The sequence below is a fragment of the Scyliorhinus torazame genome, chromosome 2 (genome assembly GCF_047496885.1).
Source record: "Scyliorhinus torazame isolate Kashiwa2021f chromosome 2, sScyTor2.1, whole genome shotgun sequence".
NCBI classification, from domain to species: domain Eukaryota; kingdom Metazoa; phylum Chordata; class Chondrichthyes; order Carcharhiniformes; family Scyliorhinidae; genus Scyliorhinus; species Scyliorhinus torazame.
Genome location: NC_092708.1, coordinates 373,053,372 through 373,075,360, shown reverse-complemented (window position 1 = coordinate 373,075,360; position 21,989 = coordinate 373,053,372). Strand labels below are relative to the sequence as shown.

General features: G+C 47.9%; 1 protein-coding gene across 2 annotated transcripts in view; it reads right to left on the bottom strand.

The window, feature by feature from the left end:
• Positions 1 to 21,989, bottom strand: part of trip11 (thyroid hormone receptor interactor 11) — a 135,357-nt gene that overhangs the window by 64,280 nt on the left and 49,088 nt on the right. For both annotated transcript variants that reach the window (XM_072493094.1, XM_072493102.1), the window contains 3 exons: positions 8,253 to 8,582; positions 4,279 to 4,319; positions 3,127 to 3,216 (listed from right to left, as the gene is read on the bottom strand). In XM_072493094.1, the coding sequence (XP_072349195.1) occupies positions 3,127 to 3,216; positions 4,279 to 4,319; positions 8,253 to 8,582 (461 nt within the window). The remainder of the gene's footprint in view (positions 1 to 3,126; positions 3,217 to 4,278; positions 4,320 to 8,252; positions 8,583 to 21,989) is intronic.

Below are 21,989 nucleotides of genomic sequence, written 5' to 3'. Positions count from 1 at the left end.
TAGAGGATACAGAGTACTCGGCAATAGCCATTTCGGATCACGCCCTGCATTGGGTGGAGTTAGAGCTGGGGGAGGAGAGGGACCAGCGCCCGTTGTGGTGCTTGGAGGTGGGGCTGTTGGCAGACGAGGAGGTGAGTGAGCGGGTCCGAGGAAGCATAGAGAGGTACCTGGAGGCCAACGACAACGGGGAGGTCCGAGTGGGATGGTATGGGAGGCGCTGAAGGCGGTGGTTAGGGGAGAGCTGATCCCCATTAGGGCCCACAAGGAGAGGAGGGAGCAGAGGGAGAGGCTGGTGGGGGAGATGGTGACGGTAGACAGGAGGTATGCGGAGGTGCCGGAGGAAGGACTGTTGAGGAAGAGGCGCAGCCTCCAGGCCGAATTCGACCTGGTGACCACCAGGAAGGCGGAGGTGTAGTCGAGGAAGGCCCAGGGGGCGATTTATGAGTATGGGGAAAAGGCGAGCCGGATGCTGGCACATCAGCTTCGGAAGCGGGACGCAGCTAGGGAGATCGGGGGAGTTAAGGACAGGGGAGGGAGTGTGGTGCAGAGTGGGGTTGGCATCAATGGGGTCTTCAGGGACTTTTATGAGGAATTGTATCGGTCCGAGCCCCCACTGGAGGAGGGAGGGATGGGCCGCTTTCTGGACCAATTGAGGTTTCCGAAGGTGGAGGAGGGACTGGTGGCGGGATTGGGGGCCCCGGTTGGGCTGGAGGAGCTGACCAAAGGGACAGGGAGCATGCAGGCGGGGAAGGCACCGCGGCCGAACGGTTTCCCGGTCGAATTCTATAAAAAATATATGGACCTATTGGGCCCGTTGCTAGTTAGGACCTTCAATGAGGCAAGGGAGGGGATGGCTTTGTCCCTGACGATGTCCCGGGCACTGATCTCCTTGATCCTGAAGCGGGACAAGGATCCCCTTCAGTGTGGGTCTTATGGGCCGATTTTGGTGCTAAACGTAGATGCCAAGTTGCTGGCAAAGGTCTTAGCCACTGAGGATTGAGGATTGTGAGCCGCAGGTCATCCACAAAGACCAGACGGGGTTCGTGAAGGGGAGGCAGTAGAACACGAATGTGCGGAGGCTTCTGAACGTTATCATGATGCCAGCGAGGGAGGGGGAGGCGGAGATAGTGGTGGCGATGGATGCTGAGAAAGCTTTTGATAGGGTAGAGTGGGGGTACCTGTGGGAGGCGCTGAAGAGGTTTGGGTTTGGGGAGGGGTTTGTCAGGTGAGTTAGGCTGTTGTATGAGGTCCCAATGGAGAGTGTGGCCACAAACAGGAGGAGGTCGGAGTACTTTTGGTTGCACCGAGGGACGAGGCAGGGGTGTCCCCTGTCCCCCCTGCTCTTCGCACTGGCGATTGAACCCCTGGCTATGGCACTGAGGGAGTCGAGGAACTGGAGGGGGTTGGTGCGGGGTGGGGAGGAGCATAGGGTGCCGCTCTATGCGGACGACTTGCTGCTATATGTGGCGGAACCGGTGGGGGGAATGCCGGAGGTAATGAGGATCCTCAGGGAATTCGGGGATTTCTCAGGGTACAAGCTCAACATGGGGAAGAGCGAGCTGTTCATGGTTCACCCAGGGGACCAGGAGAGGGGGATTGGCAAGCTCCCACTAAAAAGGGCGGAGAGGAGCTTCAGGTATTTGGGGGTCCAGGTGGTCAGGAGCTGGGGGGCCCTGCATAGGCTTAATTTCACAAGGCTGGTGGAGCAAATGGAGGAGGAGTTCAAGAGGTGGGACGCGTTGCCGCTGTCCTTGGCGGGTAGGGTGCAGTCAGTCAAAATGACGGTGCTCCCAAGGTTTTTGTTCCTGTTCCAGTGCCTCCCCGTGTTTATCCCGAAGGCCTTTTTTAGGCGGGTCACCAGGAGCATAATGGGCTTTGTGTGGGCGCAAGGGACTCCGAGGGTGAGAAGGGTGTTCCTGGAGCGGAGTACAGATAGGGGGGAGGGGCTGGCGCTGCCCAACCTCTGTGGGTACTACTGGGTCGCCAATGTGACGATGGTACTCAAGTGGGTGATGGAGGGGGAGGGGGCTGCATGGAAGAGGCTGGAGATGGCGTCTTCCGTGGGTACGAGTCTGGGGGCGCTGGAGGAGAAGTATGGGCTCCCCCCGGGAAACACCTTCAGGTACTTACAGGTAAGGGCGTTTGCTAGGCGGCAGGTGGTGGCATTCTCGCGGCTGCTGCCACGCACAGTACAGGACAGGGTGCTCTCGGGGGGGGGGGGGGGGGGGGGGGAGATGGGTGGGAGTGGGGAAGATCTCGGAAACTTACCAGGTGATGCAGGAGGCGGCGGCCTCGGTGGTGGAGGTGAAAGGTAAGTGGGAGGAGGAGTTGGGAGAGGAGATCGAAGAGGGGACATGGGCAGATGCCCGAGGGAGGGTGAACTCTTTCTCATGCGCGAGGCTCAGCCTCATACAGTTTAAGGTGCTGCACAGGGCACACATGACCGGGACAAGGATGAACCGGTTCTTTGGGGGCGAGGACAGGTGTGTCCTCCCCCCCCCTCCCCCAACACCCACCCAAAGACACTCACCATCCTGACTTGGAAATATATCATTGTTCCTTCATTGCCACAGTCAAAATTCTGGAAATCCCTCTCTAACAGCACTGCGGGCATACCCATACCATGGACTGCCAAGCTTCAAGAAGTCAGCTCACCACCAGTTTCTCAAGGGTAATTAAGGATGGCCAATAAATGCTGTCTAGCCAGTGGTGCAATGAAGAGGATCATGTGATCTGAGAGAGAAAACAAGACAGAGATATATGGTGGTCTTCTGCGAGCTACCAGGCGGAATGCGGGAGGGAGGACAGTCTCTAGTCGAAGAGATCCCCTGACAATCTAATGATTCTGGAAAATTTTCCATGATGAGACTTGGAAATGAAATCGCCCGAGTGGACGTTACTGCTAATCATCAATGAAGTATTCTCTGAAAACCGAGAGAAGAGCCTTACAATGGTCACAGGACACTACGGCTCAGCAAAATGAAGAGACGTGAACCTATTGAAAGCTGTAAGAAGTCCAACAGGTTTGCTTCGAATCACTAGCTTTCGGAGCGCAGGTGAGGAAGTTACTTAAGCTCACTCAAATTGTAGCCTTCAAATGAAAGAAAAACAAGATCCTACGCCCACCTTTTCTTTTTGTAGTTCCTCCTTTTCATGGATCAGCAAATTCAGACTTGCTTTTAGCTCTTGAATATCTTCCTTTCCATTATACTTAGCCTGAAAAGGAAATTCAAAGCAACAATTATGAACCTGGACAATTTTTATACTAGACATGAGAGCACTTTACACGAGAAGTAATTTTAAACAGTTTTTGATTCTCCACCCCCCCCACGTTTTCATTATTTTCTGATCTGTATTTTGATAGACGGTGTGCTATGTGCATAGTTACCCTTGTCCTGGATTATAATTTGTCTAAATATATCCATTATCTATCAACAGAAAGACCAAATTTTCTACCACGCAGAAATTGTCGAACCTAATTCTGAACTATTCAAATAAATTTAGTACATGCTCTTAAATTTGGAGATTACTTTTACGCATTCATACTTCTAATATGTACTAATGAAAGCATAATGACAGAATAGCTGATCATTTGCCTGTACCCACATTAAATATACCACAAACTGAGATGGTAGTGTGAATAAAGAATACAAAAAATGAGTGCATTATTAGGTAGAGTAGATATTTCAGAAACCAGTCAGTTCTCCTGTCACTGAAGCAAGCCACTGTTTTCTAATTACTGTCTCAATTTTGAAACACGTATAGAAGTTCTTTGGGTACCTTATCAATCAAGACTGTAGCTCTATATTTACGCCTCACTAGAAGGAAATACACTGTTTCAAATAAAATGGTGAGGACACTATTCCTCACACGTACATGTGAAGCTTAAGGTTTACTTAATAATTGTTTCACATAGATGCACAGTTTAATTATTGGAATGTCAATTGAAATATTTCTTCAAATGAATGCTCACGGCATGATCACTTTAAACCCTGAGTCTAGCTTGATTCATTTTATCACAAAGGAATAAACCATTAAAACATTTTTCTTGAAAGTGTCCATAATCAGCTTTGACTCCTTACAGCTGATTTTTATTTAAGGTACACATTTACATAGACTCATGGTGCACTACTGTACCCCATTCATGGATAACACTATCACTCAGGTGTTATCGAGACAGCCTGATAAAATACAAATTCTATCTCAAACAGAAATATTGAACACAAACTCAAGATAGCAACATTCATGCAGCTCAGGAAGCCACTTGCAAATACATACTTCATTCATGTTAGACAGTCTGTTCAATTCGTTCTCTGCATCTGCAATAGTCAAAGGAAATGTGAAAACATGTTAAAACCTTAACATATAGGACAAAAAAATCCACCTTTATTGATCATTACATCTTTCCTGGAAGAAGTACATACCTTCATAGAATGCTCCAAATTATCTGAGCAAAAAATACATCAAATCAGAAGGTTCTTGAAAATAAAATCTAAGCTGATCTTGCCCGTCATTGGAATATAGATTAAGAACTTTGGATCTAACCAAAAATTTGTTATCTCATTTATAAAAAGTTTGAAAGAGTCTGGTGGTGCCGAACCGTGAAAGACTTCATGTATTCGAGAAGTACTGAAATCAGATTGGCAAAGTGTGTTCCAGTTCAGTTGAAGTAGTGCCACATAAGTATCATCTAAAGTGATAGTTTTGCATGGATCCACTCCTTGCATTAAATAGTGTTGTGGTACAGAGAACAATTTACCAGCTACAACTTTTAGAATTCTAGAAATGAAGAATTTAAATCAGGCAGTGTGAAGTGTTGGATGTGATGTCAATTGGATTAGCATATTTTCCTTTCAGTTCTGAAACTCTGTTTAAAGCTGGTCCAGAGTAATGGGATGGAAGTTAACGTCCTTGAGAGGTTGAATTATTGAGCTGCCTGGATCCAGATTCTAATATACACTTTAATGCAATTACAATAAATGACCTTGGTAAACTCTCTTCTCAACTTACTTGTTCAATCTACAGCCTCCAACATACTTGATCACACCGTCCTCCTCCAATGTTTTTCCTCCATTGTCCAGCTGAGTGAAATGGCCATTATTATCTGGTCTCTCTTACCTATAGAATCATAGCCAGAGAGTCATCTGCAATCGACTCTCTTTCCAGTCCTGCACTATTACCTCTGGAGTCTCCCAAGGATCTATTCTTCGCCTGCTCTTGCTTCTCATCCACCCCGGTCCACTGTCTCTGATTTGCATTTTTGCACTTTGTCCTAAATCTAGTACCGGATGATCATAAATTTCCACCAACTAAATACTGCCCCAAACACGACCACTTCCATCAATTTCCCTGCAACAGGGCAGCAAGGTAGCACAGTGGTTAGCACTGTTGCTTCACAGCATCAGGGTCCCAGGTTCGATTCCCGGCTTGGGTCACTCTTTGTGCGGAGTCTGCAGGTTCTCCCCATGTCTGCGTGGGTTTCCTCCCACAAGTCCCGAAAGATGTGCTTGTTAGGTGAATTGGACATTCTGAATTCTTCCCGTGTACCCGAACAAGCGCCGGAGTGTGGCGGCTAGGGGATTTTCACAGTAACTTCATTGCAGTGTCTACTTGTGATAATAATAGATTATTATAAATATTATTATTACAGCTTGAAGTCAGTCAGGCCTTAGAATCATAGAATTTACAGTGCAGAAGGAGGCCATTCGGCCCATCGAGTCTGCACCGGCTCTTGGAAAGAGCACCCTACCCAAGGTCAACACCTCCACCCTATCCCCATAACCCCACCCTACACTAAGGGCAATTTTGGACACTATGGGCAATTTAGCATGGCCAATCCACCTAACCCGCACATCTTTGGACTGTGGGAGGAAACCGGAGCACCCGGAGGAAACCCACGCACACACGGGGAGGACGTGCAGACTCCGCACAGACAGTGACCTAAGCCGGAATCGAACCTCGGATCCTGGAGCTGTGAAGCATTTGTGCTATCCACAATGCTATGGTGTTGTGTTTGACCCCAAGATGAGCATCCAACTTCATATCCACTTCTTACCAAGGCCGCCTATTTCTGCCTCCACATCGCCAGACTCCATTGCCACCTCAGCTCACGTGCTGCTGAAACTTCATCCATTCAGCGAATCAGAGGCAATTGCAGTGGTGTAGTACAATATTATATTTTTCATTTGAGGTAAACCTGAAGACACATCACTGAAGTGAAACTGACAGCTTAATTTACCAGTCAATTTGTAATATGCAGTATCTAACCATGGGACTGCTAGATTCTGCCACTGGTTCTTCAAGTGGTTGGGTTCTATTCTCCAACATTCATCAACTTGATGGCAACAAGAAACAAAACAAAACATCCACTTCACATCGTTCCATCAGTGCAGCATTTTAAATTACCGCCTGTGTTGGGAGAGACACGGAATTCGATCCATTGCTCTTTTGATAAACATGCTGTGCCGCACAGAACCGAGATTTATTGACCACAAGTGCGCTGGCTGGACTATTACTCTGTGACAAGTTGGTTCATGGTAATGGTGTTGGAGATGGCATAATTGACCTCGGCTTCCTTGAGCTTTAGAGGCAAGTGAAAAATCACCAGAGCTCCCTTTCCTGATTATTATATCATGCGCCTCCAGAAATAATACATATCTGCATACTGGCATGGTCAAATTCAAGCATGACTGCAATTTTCCCCCAAGCTTAAATGGCCAATCATGACTCGAACAAGCCACAGATGAAGAACAGCAAGGTACCAGAGGCCTCATGATGCCAGTCATGAATAGTACCTTGAGAAAAGGAGATTAAATGGTCCAATGGGCCCACTCAAGTTTACAGGTTTTCTCTCAAGGAGTGAAATATGGATGCATAACTTCATAGAAGAAACAAAAGAACAAAAGACAACCATTATCCTCTTGAGCGGGTTCTGCCATTCAATGAGATCATTGCTGATCACTGACCTAACTCCATTAACCTGCCTTGAACCGATATCCCTTAATACCTTAACCAATCTCTGATTCAAAATTCACAAGTGGTGAAGTGTCAGTTGCCATTTGTGGAAGAGCTCCAAACTTTTTTTTTTTTTTTTTAAAAAACATTATACACACTGGACAACTTAAATAACATGACAGACATTTGTTATAACAAAAATATAGGGAGACAGAAGAGGAAACCGTTAAATAGCATCGCCTTACAATCTGCGAAGGGAGCCCCAACCATCTCCCGGAATAAAAATTAGGTGTTGATTCTCATTCTAAGAAGAATGGAGCCAGTCAAGTTGAGAGTTCCAAACTGCTACCTCTCTTTGAGCATAGAAACATTTCGAAATTTCACCCCTTGAAAGATTTGGCTCCAATTTTTAGACTACGCTCCCGAGACGTGGACACTCTAACCTTTGGAATCCTTCTCACCTATCCCACTGGAGTGAAAGGCAGAGTTTGAGGTGGTGCGAGAGACCATTACATACATCACAAAACATGTTTTGCTGAAAACAGACGGTAATTGAGGATTACTCTCATCTATACCATTATGATCGATTGCTTTCATTGTGTGGAAAATACACATTCTGCACCAATTATTGATGTTACAGTATTTCAAGTGAAGCATTAATCTCCTTGTACTCCTTTCAACTTAATATGCAGTATTCATCGACATAACATAGCCTCCCCTACACTGGGGAGACTAAATGCAGATTGGATGATCACATTGGACAACCATTTAACCTTGCTACAAAGTTCAGAATTTGCAAGAATGAGAGATGATCTCATTAAACAGATAAAATAGATGCTGAGAGGCTGTTTCCCTTGGCTGGAGAGTCTAAAAGTAAAGGTCATAGCCTCAGGATAAGATGGGGGCCAATAAGGACAGTTGAGGAGACATTTTTTTACCAAGGGGTATTGTGAATCGTTGAAATAGAAAACTGTTTTTGCTCAATTGTTGGGTGAGATAGAGACATTTGGACACGGGAATGAAGAGGTTTAAGGATTAAGCAGGAAGGTGGAGTTGTGTAGAAGATCAACATTCTTTCTGAATGGCAAATTAGTCTTCAGGGCTGTAGGGCCTACTCTTGCTCTGACCTCCGCCTTTTAATTCAAAACATAATACTTCACTGTATTTTCACAAATAAACATGCTTCATTTGACTACCTGGGAGATCGGCAGGGAAAAAGTAACTGTTGTACCTCGCCAGTAGCATGGTCTTCTTGGGTATAAAGCAGCACAGCAGCTACAATGAAGAGGATATTGTACCTGTCGCAGCCTGCCTTAGCCGGAGCACTTCTTCCTCCAGTGCCACTTTCCCCGACAGTTGTTTTTCCTGTTTCTCCACTTTACTCTGCAGCTCCATCATACAGTTCTGTGACTTCACGTGTTCCACCTGCAGTCTCTCGCACTCCTTCTTCAGCTGGTTGATCTCTGCTGAAGCATTCTCCCACTCTTGGAGAAAACCAACAGTCAGTTCATCATCCTTGGTCTTAACTTGCTGTTCCAGCTCTTCTCCAGATTGCTTTCTGGCTACCAATTGAGTCCTTTTCCCCTCGGAGAGTACTGACTGGTCTGAGGACGTGGCACCTGCTTCAGCTACAAGCACAAAATAGATTAATTTACTTTAAACACAATTTCTGAATCTGGGCAAACATCCTTCTGGACTACTACTTCAACCTCAAGTCCAGATGATGCAATCATTATTTTGATTGCCTAATCCAGCAGCGAAAACATTGCCATGATCACAAAATTAGATAAACTGGTTTGTTGTTTTATTGGGTATATATAATGGCCTAAACTATCAAATCAAAATGACCAGAATTCCACATACGCTCCAGGTAAAAGATGCAGCATATTTTTTTCAGTGATAGCTGCATGGAAGCAAACATTCCATGTAAACTCGGTTTCGACCTTGGCCAAAACACTCCCCACACTTCAAAAGGGAGATGGGACATTTAGGTAGCTTTTTTTCGATACAACGTGCTTGTTAAAAAAAATATTTGCATTTCTTTAATGAGATCTTGAATCCGACACAGTCAGCAGCAAGCCAAACTAAGGAAAACTAAGGATTTCACTGGTGATTGAGGACAGTTCTGTAGATCTGCTGGGCTGCCAAATCTAGCAAATAAGCAGGGGTTTTACCATTAGTATCAGGGGCTTCCAACTGGCTAGGAAAGACATTTCCGATAAGAACTGTCCACATTAGCGTGGGTCTCACACAATGCAAAATCATTATGGTAGTTTTCTCTTCCTCCACAAATTAGGTAATGCATATTTTAACTACACTTTTCCGGGATTTTCCTGTGTGCAAATTAATTGCTGCATTTCCTATGTTACAAAAATGACTTCTCTTCATTAGCTATTAGACACTTGAGGGTGTCCCGAGGTTGTGAAAGAGAGCTATATCAATACACGGCTTTTTTTCCTTTCTAGTAGGACATTTGATTATGTTTTGCTGATATCCTTAACTGCAATCCCCTCTCTGCAGTGGGTTGTTCAGCTGATGTCCGAGGAAAGAATATTCAACACTGGGCAGCTCCTCAATCCAGAGTTCAATGTCCATGCAGTTAATCAGCTTTCAATAGGTTGAAGACAGGCTGATAAATCATGTGCTTACATGTCTATGTGGGGCTATAGAAAACAGATTTACCAGTGAAAATGCTGTCAGCCAAAGCACAGGCTTCCATAATTCAAAATTAATGAAGCTACTGATTCTTTGACATTTATTAAAACTGGCAATAGCTGAACAACTATCTGGAACAGTGAGGCCCAAAATAGCAAGTGGAGTAAGCTAAGAACATTCGCAGCTCATGAGTTTTTCCTTAAAGTGGTTACTTCCATGTTATTGAGGGGAGTGGTGTTCTATTTGAAAATATGCCCTCCTCCCCTCCAACAACGTTGACTCTCACTGTGATACAGTTCTCTGCTAATCTTCTGGTACCATGACCAAGAAGCCATTCTTCATGTGTGAGACTGTAGAGTAACTCCTGCTCTAGAAATATCCTGCCCTCAGCAAATTTTCGCATACACTCACTCGGCAGCAGGTGGCTTCCAGATGGTGATCAGGAGCATGAATCTTCATCGCGGAGAGTAAACTACCTCAATAAGTCGACTAAAGTCAGTTAAATAAGCACCGATTGTGAAATGAACCTGTCTCTACTGGGCTGCAAGGCTCATCAACTGGCAACAGTAAACACTGAATGCAGCAAACACAAATTTAACAGCGTCTCACTACACGGAGCAAAAGGAAAACTTGAAAATTTAAAAAGTTCCACTGCCCCACAACCAATCTAACTTTATTCTTCTTCGCCATGTTAAAAAATATAAATAGACACTAATTTCGCAATTGGAAGTTTCAAGCCATGGCACTTTTTACTTGAACACATGTTTTACTTTCGAACAGAATGGGGGTACTTGATGGCAGTTCTGGAGCGGTTTGGGATTGGACCAAGATTTGTGAATTGAGTAAAGCTACTATATAAGGAGCCGAGGGTGAGTGTCCGCATAAACAACATCAGCTCGAGATACTTTTCTCTCCACCGTGGGACGAGGCAGGGATGTCCTATGTCCCCCCCTGCTGTTTGCACTCACGATTGAGCCGTTGGCCATTGCATTAAGACGTTCGGGGGTATGGAAAGGAATAGTGCAGGGGGGGGGGGAAATAGAGCATAGGGTGTCCTTATATGCCGATGACTTGCTGTTATATGGGTCGGAACGGAGTGTGTCGATAAGGCTGAGGAAACAAGGTTCAGACAGGGCATTGGAGGGATACAAGATAGCCAGGAGGGAACTGAAGAAAGGGATTAGGAGAGCTAAGAGAGGGCATGAACAATCTTTGGCGCGTAGGATCAAGGAAAACCCCAAGGCCTTTTACACATGTGAGAAATATGAGAATGAATAGAGCGAGGGTAGGTCAGATCAAGGACAGTAGCGGGAGATTGTGTATTGAGTCTGAAGAGATAGGAGAGGTCTTGAACGAGTACTTTTCTTCTGTATTTACAAATGAGAGGGGCGATATTGTTGGAGAGGACAGTGTGAAACAGATTGGTAAGTTCGAGGAAATACTTGTTAGGAAGGAAGATGTGTTGGGCATTTTGAAAAACTTGAGGATAGACAAGTCCCCCGGGCCCGACGGGATATATCCAAGGATTCTATGGGAAGCAAGAGATGAAATTGCAGAGCCGTTGACAATGATCTTTTCGTCCTCACTGTCAACAGGGATGGTACCAGGGATTGGAAAGTGGCGAATGGCGTGCCCCTGTTCAAAAAAGGGACTAGGGATAACCCTGGGAATTACAGGCCAGTTAGTCTTACTTCGGTGGTAGGCAAAGTAATGGAAAGGGTACTGAAGGATAGGATTTCTGAGCATCTGGAAAGACACTGCTTGATTAGAGATAGTCAGCACGGATTTGTGAGGGGTAGGTCTTGCCTTACAAGTCTTATTGAATTCTTTGAGGAGGTGACCAAGCATGTGGATGAAGGTAAAGAAGTGGATGTAGTGTACATGGATTTTAGTAAGGCATTTGAGAAGGTTCCCCATGGTAGGCTTATGCAGAAAGTAAGGAGGCATGGGATAGTGGGAAATTTGGCCAGTTGGATAACGAACTGGCTAACCGATAGAAGTCAGAGAGTGGTGGTGGATGGTAAATATTCAGCCTGGATCCCAGTTACCAGTGGCGTACCGCAGGGATCAGTTCTGGGTCCTCTACGGTTTGTGATTTTCATTAATGACTTGGATGAGGGAGTTGAAGGGTGGGTCAGTAAATTTGCAGACGATATGAAGATTGGTGGAGTTGTGGATAGTGAGGAGGGCTGTTGTCGGCTGCAAAGAGACATAGATAGGATGCAGAGCTGGGCTGAGAAGTGGCAGATGGAGTTTAACCCTGAAAAGTGTGAGGTTGTCCATTTTGGAAGGACAAATATGAATGCGGAATACAGGGTTAACGGTAGAGTTCTTGGCAATGTGGAGGAACAGAGAGATCTTGGGGTCTATGTTCATACATCTTTGAAAGTTGCCACTCAAGTGGATAGAGCTGTGAAGAAGGCCTATGGTGTGCTCGCGTTCATTAACAGAGGGATTGAATTTAAGAGCCGTGAGGTGATGATGCAGCTGTACAAAACTTTGGTAAGGCCACATTTGGAATACTGTGTACAGTTCTGGTCGCCTCATTTTAGGAAGGATGTGGAAGCTTTGGAAAAGGTGCAAAGAAGATTTACCAGGATGTTGCCTGGAATGGAGAGTAGGTCTTACGAGGAAAGGTTGAGGGTGCTAGGCCTTTTCTCATTAGAACGGAGAAGGATGAGGGGTGACTTGATAGAGGTTTATAAGATGATCAGGGGAATAGATAGAGTAGACAGTCAGAGACTTTTTCCCCGGGTGGAACAAACCATTACAAGGGGACATAAATTTAAGGTGAAAGGTGGAAGATATAGGAGGGATATCAGAGGTAGGTTCTTTACCCAGAGAGTAGTGGGGGCATGGAATGCACTGCCTGTGGAAGTAGTTGAGTCGGAAACATTAGGGACCTTCAAGCAGCTATTGGATAGGTACATGGATTACGGTAAAATTATATAGTGTAGATTTATTTGTTCTTAAGGGCAGCACGGTAGCATTGTGGATAGCACAATGCTTCACAGCTCCAGGGTCCCAGGTTAGATTCCGGCTTGGGTCACTGTCTGTGCGGAGTCTGCACGTCCTCCCAGTGTCTGCGTGGGTTTCCTCCGGGTGCTCCGGTTTCCTCCCACAGTCCAAAGATGTGCAGGTTAGGTGAATTGGCCAATGATAAATTGCCCTTAATGTCCAAAATTGCCCTTGGTGTTGGGTGGAGGTGTTGAGTTTGTGTAGGGTGCTCTTTCCAGGAGCCGGTGCAGACTCAAAGGGCCGAATGGCGTCCTTCTGCACTGTAAATTCAATGATAATCTATGATTAATCTAGGACAAAGGTTCGGCACAACATCGTGGGCCGAAGGGCCTGTTCTGTGCTGTATTTTCTATGTTCTATGTTCTATGATAGGGGGAATATTGGAGCTGCTTAGAGTGCTTGGGTCTTTCTTGGGGTACAAGCTGAATCTAGACAAGAATGAGTATTTTTTTTTTTTTTTTTTTTTAAATCTTTTTATTGGCATTTCTCATATTTATAAACAGTTGCATATATACACAACACATTTTTCTTGCCTGCCCTAATTTCCTTTATTATACAGAGGTTTAGTTTGCCCTTCGTTTGGAGTTTTAAAAATAAAATAAAATTCTTAATAGGTTCGGAGGAGGAGGAGCAGTCTTTGTCAGGGAGAGAACCTGAGAACATCTAAGACACTCAGAAGGTAAGAAGGTAAGTGATTTTTACTTTTATACCTTTTTCAAATTGTGTGTGTCGGGGGGAAACTGAAGTGACATCACAGAAAAGCTGTGGCCTGAGTGGCTGGTTGGGAATCTACACGAAAGTTAAAAAATTAAGCATTGGTAACTAATTAAACATAATTACTTAATTATAATTTAGAGGGATATCTAAGCCAGAGATCGGAGAGTACTATATTTAGCTTTCGCATTTCTATTAGAAATCTAGTGCTAGGAAACAGATAGTTAACAGTAACTTTGAAAAAATTTTTTAAATATATATATATATTTTTTTTTAATTTTAATTTAATTTTAATTAATTGACGCAATGTCAGTTAGAGGGGTGCAGTGCTCTGACTGTGAGATGTGGCAGGTCCGGGAGGCTTCCAGCGTCCCGGATGGCTTCATCTGCAGAAAGTGCACCCAACTGGAGCTCCTCACAGACCGCATCGTTCGGTTGGAGCAGCAATTGGATGCACTTAGGAGCATGCAGGTGGCGGAAAGCGTCATAGATCGCAGTTATGTAAATGTGGTCACACCCAAGGTGCAGGCAGAGAAATGGGTGACCACCAGAAAAGGCAGGCAGTCAGTGCAGGAATCCCCTGTGGTTGTCCCCCTCTCGAACAGGTATACCCCTTGGGATAGTCGGGGGGATAGCCTATCAGGGGAAAACAGCAGCAGCCAGAGCAGTGGCACCACGGCTGGCTCTGATGTTCAGAAGGGAGGGTCAAAGCGCAGAAGAGTAATAGTAATAGGGGACTCTATAGTCAGGGGCACAGATAGGCGCTTCTGTGGACGTGAAAGAGACTCCAGGATGGTATGTTGCCTCCCTGGTGCCAGGGTCCAGGATGTCTCCGAACGGGTAGAGGGCATCCTGAAGGGAGAGGGCAAACAGGCAGAGGTCGTTGTACATATTGGTACTAACAACATAGGCAGGAAGGGGCATGAGGTCCTGCAGCAGGAGTTCAGGGAGCTAGGCAGAAAGTTAAAAGACAGGACCTCGAGGGTTGTAATCTCGGGATTACTCCCTGTGCCACGTGCCAGTGAGGCTAGAAATAAGAAGATAGAGCAGCTAAACACGTGGCTAAACAGCTGGTGTAGGAGGGAGGGTTTCCGTTATCTGGACCACTGGGAGCTCTTCCGGGGCAGGTGTGACCTATATAAGGACGGGTTGCATCTAAACCGGAGAGGCATAAATATCCTGGCCGCGAGGTTTGCTAGTGTCACACGGGAGGGTTTAAACTAGTATGGCAGGGGGGGTGGGCACGGGAGCAATAGGTCAGAAGGTGAGAGCATTGAGGGAGAACTAGGGAATAGCGACAGTGGGGTTCTGAGGCAGAGCAGACAGGGAGAAGTTGCTGAACACAGCGGGTCTGGTGGCCTGAAGTGCATATGTTTTAATGCAAGTAGTATTACGGGTAAGGCAGATGAACTTAGAGCTTGGATTAGTACTTGGAACTATGATGTTGTTGCCATTACAGAGACCTGGTTGAGGGAAGGGCAGGATTGGCAGCTAAACGTTCCAGGATTTAGATGTTTCAGGCGGGATAGAGGGGGATGTAAAAGGGGAGGCGGAGTTGCGCTACTGGTTAGGGAGAATATCACAGCTGTACTGCGGGAGGACACCTCAGAGGGCAGTGAGGCTATATGGGTAGAGATCAGGAATAAGGGTGCAGTCACAATGTTGGGGGTTTACTACAGGCCTCCCAACAGCCAGCGGGAGATAGAGGAGCAGATAGGTAGACAGATTTTGGAAAAGAGTAAAAACAACAGGGTTGTGGTGATGGGAGACTTCAACTTCCCCAATATTGACTGGGACTCACTTAGTGCCAGGGGCTTAGACGGGGCGGAGTTTGTAAGGAGCATCCAGGAGGGCTTCTTAAAACAATATGTAGACAGTCCAACTAGGGAAGGGGCGGTACTGGACCTGGTATTGGGGAATGAGCCCGGCCAGGTGGTAGATGTTTCAGTAGGGGAGCATTTCGGTAACAGTGACCACAATTCAGTAAGTTTTAAAGTACTGGTGGACAAGGATAAGAGTGGTCCTAGGATGAATGTGCTAAATTGGGGGAAGGCTAATTATAACAATATTAGGCGGGAACTGAAGAACATAGATTGGGGGCGGATGTTTGAGGGCAAATCAACATCTGACATGTGGGAGGCTTTCAAGTGGCAGTTGAAAGGAATTCAGGACCGAAATGTTCCTGTGAGGAAGAAGGATAAATACGGCAATTTTCGGGAACCTTGGATAGCGAGAGATATTGTAGGCCTCGTCAAAAAGAAAAAGGAGGCATTTGTCAGGGCTAAAAGGCTGGGAACAGACGAAGCCTGCGTGGAATATAAGGAAAGTAGGAAGGAACTTAAGCAAGGAGTCAGGAGGGCTAGAAGGGGTCACGAAAAGTCATTGGCAAATAGGGTTAAGGAAAATCCCAAGGCTTTTTACACATACATAAAAAGCAAGAGGGTAGCCAGGGAAAGGGTTGGCCCACTGAAGGATAGGCAAGGGAATCTATGTGTGGAGCCAGAGGAAATGGGCGAGGTACTAAATGAATACTTTGCATCAGTATTCACCAAAGAGAAGAAATTGGTAGATGTTGAGTCTGGAGAAGGGGGTGTAGATAGCCTCGGTCACATTGTGATCCAAAAAGACGAGGTGTTGGGTGTCTTAAAAAATATTAAGGTAGATAAGTCCCCAGGGCCTGATGGGATCTACCCCAGAATACTGAAGGAGGCTGGAGAGGAAATTGCTGAGGCCTTGACAGAAATCTTTGGATCCTCACTGTCTTCAGGGGATGCCCCGGAGGACTGGAGAATAGCTAATGTTGTTCCTCTGTTTAAGAAGGGTAGCAAGGATAATCCCGGGAACTACAGGCCGGTGAGCCTTACTTCAGTGGTAGGGAAATTACTGGAGAGAGTTCTTCGAGACAGGATCTACTCCCATTTGGAAGCAAATGGACGTATTAGTGAGAGGCAGCACGGTTTTGTGAAGGGAAGGTCGTGTCTCACTAACTTGATAGAGTTTTTCGAGGAGGTCACTAAGATGATTGATGTAGGTAGGGCAGTGGATGTTGTCTATATGGACTTCAGTAAGGCCTTTGACAAGGTCCCTCATGGTAGACTAGTACAAAAGGTGAAGTCACACGGGATCAGGGGTGAGCTGGCAAGGTGGATACAGAACTGGCTAGGTCATAGAAGGCAGAGAGTAGCAATGGAAGGATGCTTTTCTAATTGGAGGGCTGTGACCAGTGGTGTTCCACAGGGATCAGTGCTGGGACCTTTGCTCTTTGTAGTATATATAAATGATTTGGAGGAAAATGTAACTGGTCTGATTAGTAAGTTTGCAGACGACACAAAGGTTGGTGGAATTGCGGATAGCGATGAGGACTGTCAGAGGATACAGCAGGATTTAGATTGTTTGGAGACTTGGGCGGAGAGATGGCAGATGGAGTTTAATCCAGACAAATGTGAGGTATTGCATTTTGGAAGGTCTAATGCAGGTAGGGAATATACAGTGAATGGTAGAACCCTCAAGAATATTGAAAGTCAAAGAGATCTAGCTGTACAGGTCCACAGGTCATTGAAAGGGGCAACACAGGTGGAGAAGGTCGTCAAGAAGGCATACGGCATGCTTGCCTTCATTGGCCGGGGCATTGAGTATAAGAATTGGCAAGTCATGTTGCAGCTGTATAGAACCTTAGTTAGGCCACACTTGGAGTATAGTGTTCAATTCTGGTCGCCACACTACCAGAAGGATGTGGAGGCGTTAGAGAGGGTGCAGAAGAGATTTACCAGAATGCTGCCTGGTATGGAGGGCATTAGCTATGAGGAGCGGTTGAATAAACTCGGTTTGTTCTCACTGGAACGAAGGAGGTTGAGGGAAGACCTGATAGAGGTCTACAAAATTATGAGGGGCATAGACAGAGTGGATAGTCAGAGGCTTTTCCCCAGGGTAGAGGGGTCAATTACTAGGGGGCATAGGTTTAAGGTGAGAGGGGCAAGGTTTAGAGTAGATGTACGAGGCAAGTTTTTTTACGCAGAGGGTAGTGTGTGCCTGGAACTCGCTACCGGAGGAGGTGGTGGAAGCAGGGACGATAGTGACATTTAAGGGGCATCTTGACAAATACATGAATAGGATGAGAATAGAGGGATACGGACCCAGGAAGTGTAGAAGATTGTAGTTTAGTCGGGCAGCATGGTCGGCACGGGCTTGGAGGGACGAAGGGCCTGTTCCTGTGCTGTACATTTCTTTGTTCTTTGTACTCCTCATTGTTGGCCTCGAACAGGTTTTGGAACAGACCGACAAATTGCCCCCAAGTATCCAGGAAGCCTTCCTCGGACCCTCGGGTGGCTTACTTAATCTTCTCCAGGTGGAGAAATTCCGAAAGGTCAGCGAGCCAGTCTGCAGCTGTGGGTGGTGCTGCCGATCGTCAGCCAAGCAAGATTCTCCGGCGTGCGATTAGGTAAGCGAAAGCAAGGGTGTTGGCCCCCTTCCCCATGTGTAGCTCTGGCTGCTCCGATACCCCGAAGATTGCCACTATTGGGCATGGCTTCACCCTCCCCCCCCCCCCCCCCACAACCTTGGACATTGCCTCGGATAAGGCTGTCCAGAACCCAGCAAGCTTGGGGCAAGCCCAAAACATGTGGATGTGGTTGGCGGGGCCCCTCTGGCACCGCTCACATTTGTCCTCCACCTCCGGGAAGAACCTGCTCATTCGGGTTCTGGTCAGGTGCGCTCTGTGCACCACTTTGAGCTGCATTAGGCTTAGCCTTGCGCAGGAGGAGGTGGAGTTCACCCTGCTCAGTGCTTCGCTCCAGAGTCCCCATCCTACCTCTGTCCCCTGTTCTTCATCCCATTTGTGTGTTTCTGGGGCTCTGGGGTACCCCACTGTCTCTTTGCGGAGGAAGTGTTTTTTTTGGAGGTGTCTCATTTCCTGTCCTTTTGCTAGCCTCCACTTCCTTGTCAGTTCGTCTAGTGTCGCCAGTCTGTGCCCAACGTAGAAGTCCCTGACTGTCAATGTGCCCCCGTCCTGGTTCCATCTTTTGAAGGTGGTATCTAGCATGGCTGGAGGGAATCTGTGAGTGCCGCAGATGGGGGCCATGATTTCCCTTCCGTGCAGTGTCTGTTTCGGGAGTCCCGGGGGGGACGGGGACGGGCACGCACACACCATGATGAGACGGTGCACGTTTTGGAAAAAGGCCTTGGGGATGAAGATTGGAATGGATCTAAACAGGAAGAGGAACCTTGGCAGTATATTCATCTTGATCGTCTGCACTCTCCCCGCCAGGGAGAGTGGGAGTGAGCTCCACCTTTGAAGGTCTCTTCTTACTTCCTCCACCAGGCTGGTCAGGTTCAACTTGTGGATCTGTGTCCAGTCTCTGGCTATCTGCATCCCCAGGTAGCGGAATCTGTTCTGGGCTGTTTTGAACGGGAGCCCTCCAGCTCTCTCCCTCCCCCGTTTGGGTTCACTGGGAATGCCTCGCTTTTGCCCAGATTAAGTTTGTAGCCCGAGAAGGTTCCAAACTCTTTCAGCATTTGCAGTATTGCCTTCAGTCCCTCCTGCGGCTTCGAGACATAGAGGAGCAGGTCATCTGCGTAGAGTGAGACTCTGTGCTCGGTCTCCTCTCCGGATTCCCTTCCAGCTTTTCGCGTCCCGCAGGGCTATCGCCAGGGGTTCGATGGCTAGTCGAACAAGAGTGGGGACAGGGGGCAGCCCGGTCTTATTCCTCTCTGCAGCTGGAAGTATTTAGAGCTGGTGGTGTTAGTTCAGACGCTCACTTTGGGAGTGTTGTACAGGAGCCTCATCCAGGCGGTGAACCCCACTCCTAGCCCAAACCGTTCCAGTACCTCGAGGAGGTAACGCCATTCGACTCTGTCGAAGGCCTTTTCTGCGTCCAGGGAGACGATCACCTCTGGTGTTCTCTCCCCAGAGGGGGTTATTATTACGTTCAGCAGCCGCCTGATGTTCTCGGTGAGCTGCCTACCCTTGACAAAGCCGGTTTGGTCCTCTGCGGCCACCTCTGGTACACAGCCCTCCAGCCCTTTGGCCAGGACCTTTGCGAGTATTTTCGCATTCACGTTCAGCAGTGAAATGGGTCTGTATGATCCGCATTCCGTCAGGTCTTTATCTTTTTTGGGTATCAGTGAAATTGCGGTCTGCGCTAGCGTTTGGGGCAGGGTGCCCCTTGCCAGTGAGTCCGCAAACATGTCCCTTAGGTGTGGGGCCAGGACTGGTGCAAATTTTTTGTAGATGCTCTCCATGATTTCTCCCAGGTCTATTGGTGTTTCCAGCTCCTCCCGTCTATCTTCCCCCACAACTGGTAGTTCCAGTCCGTCTAGCAACAGTTTCATCCCCACGTCCCCGTTGGGGGGCTCAGGTGTACAGTCCCCTGTAGAAGGTCTCAAATGCCCGATTGACCTTCTTTGGTTCTGTTTCCAGTCTGCCTCGGCTATCCTTTACCTGCGCTATTTTCCTTGTGGCTGCTGCTTTTTCAGCTGGTGAGCCAATAGGCGGCCAGCCTTGTCTCCGTGTTCGTAGAAGGTCCTCCCGTGTCTGACGGAGTTGGTACACTGCTTTCCTCGTGGATAGCAGGTTAAAGTTTATTTGCAGCTTTTTCCTCTCCGCCAGCAGCCCTACGGTCGGGGCCTCGGAGTATTTTCTTACGACTTCCAGGATGGAGTCCACCAGTTTTTGCCTGGCCACCCTCTCTTCCCTATCTCTGCTTGCCTTGTAGGCTATGATCTCTCCTCTCATCACGGCCTTCAGTGCCTCCCAGAACGTGGAGGGGGAGACCTCCCCGTTTTGGTTGTTACTCACGTAGTCGCCTATGGCCCGCGATGTTTTCTGACAGAAGGCCTTGTTGGCCAGGAGGTCCGTGTCCAGCCTCCATGTGGGGCGCTGGGCACGGCCTGTCTCCAATCTCACATCCATATAGTGTGGAGCGTGGTCAGAGATAACAATCGCAGAGTACTCTGTTCCCGTGATCCCTGGAAGCACCGATTTCCCCACTGCAAAGAAGTCGATACAGGTGTATACCTTCTGTACTTGAGAATTATGAAAATTCCTTCTCTCCCGGGTGCAGGAACCTCCATGGGTCCACCGCCCCCATCTGCTCCATAAATGCTCCTACTTCCCTAGCTATGCCAGTTTTTTTCCCTGCTCTGGGGTTTGATCGGTCGGTCAGTGGGTCCTGTACACAGTTGAAGTCGTCCCCCATGATCAGTCGGTGTGTGTCAAGGTCGGGGATTTCTGCCATGGTCTTCTTTATGAATTCTGTGTCGTCCCAGTTGGGAGCGTACACATTTACCAGTACGACCGGTGCCCCTTCCGTTGACCATGACGTACCGTCCCCCTGGGTCCGTAACTGACTTGATTTCCGCAAACCTCGTCCTCTTACTAATTAATATTGCTACTCCCCTAGCCCTCGTCCCGTAGCATGAGTGGTATGTCTGTCCCACCCAGCCCTTCCTTACCAGTAGTCGGTCCTTGTCCCTCAGGTGCGTCTCTTGTAGGTAGATTATGTATGCTCGCAGGCTTCTTAGGTGGGTGAAGACTCTGGATCTTTTGACCGGGCCGTTGAGTCCCCTTACGTTCCAGGTAACAAACCTGGTGGGGTTTTTTTTACACCCCGGTCCTGCGGGGTCACCCATACATACCTGGTGGATGCGCCCCTGCCCTCCGGGGTTTCCCTTCATTAGGGGGCTGTACAAAATGGCCACGGTCACCACTCTCACCATGAGGTCGGGCCCCAGGGGTTTCCTTTTGTCCAGGGGGCACCCACCATGGCCGCCAGCTGTGGGTACGCCACGTGGCTGCGCCCCTGCACTCCAGGGTCTCCCTTCGTCCTGAAGCCCTCCCGAGTGGCTGTTTGTGGCACCATCTTGGTTCCTCGCCCCGCTCCATGCTTGCCGAGGCCTGTGTTGGTGCTGCTCATCTACCTCACCCTTCCCTTTGCTTCTCTTTTATTCTGCGCTCCCCCTCCGAATCCTCCCCCCCACCCCCCCCCCCCCCCAGTCCCTGTTCCTTTGTCGTCGTCCCCCTTCTGCCCTGCCCCCCCTTCTCTTTGTGCCAGGCGCTCCCTCTCCCCTGAGAAGCACGCCGAGGCTCTCCTTTCTTCCTGCCCTCCCGTGTTAGCCCTCCTCGCTAGCACGGTTGCCCCCCTCCCAGCACTTGCCCTGCTCTGGTCCTGTTTTACCTTCCTTTTGCTAGCCCTTCTCTCGCCCTCCTGTCCGCCTTTTTCACCCTCATTCACCTTGCTTCGCTCCCCCCCCCCATTGCATTGAGGGGTGGAACGAGCCCGGGAACAAGTCAGCACAGTCCGCAGTGCACCAAACACGTGTATACAGTTCGTGATTGTATTGTCTCGGTTTGCGGTCTGCCCGCTGCTCTTTGTTCCGATTCTTCCTTTCTTTTCCATCCCCGTCGCTTTCATGATGGCCGTTGTGGCTGTCCCTCCCCCAGTTTGTTTGCTCTAACGAGCTCCCCCGCTGCCGATGGGGTGTTAAAAAACAGCTCCTTCCCCTCAAATGTTACCCAGAGTTTGGCCGGGAATAGCATCCCAAATTTAACATTACTTTTGTAGAGTGCTGATTTGTCCCTGTTGAATTCAGCCCTTCTTTTGGCCAGGTCCGCCCCAATGTCCTGGTACACCCTTATGGTCTTCCCTTCCCAC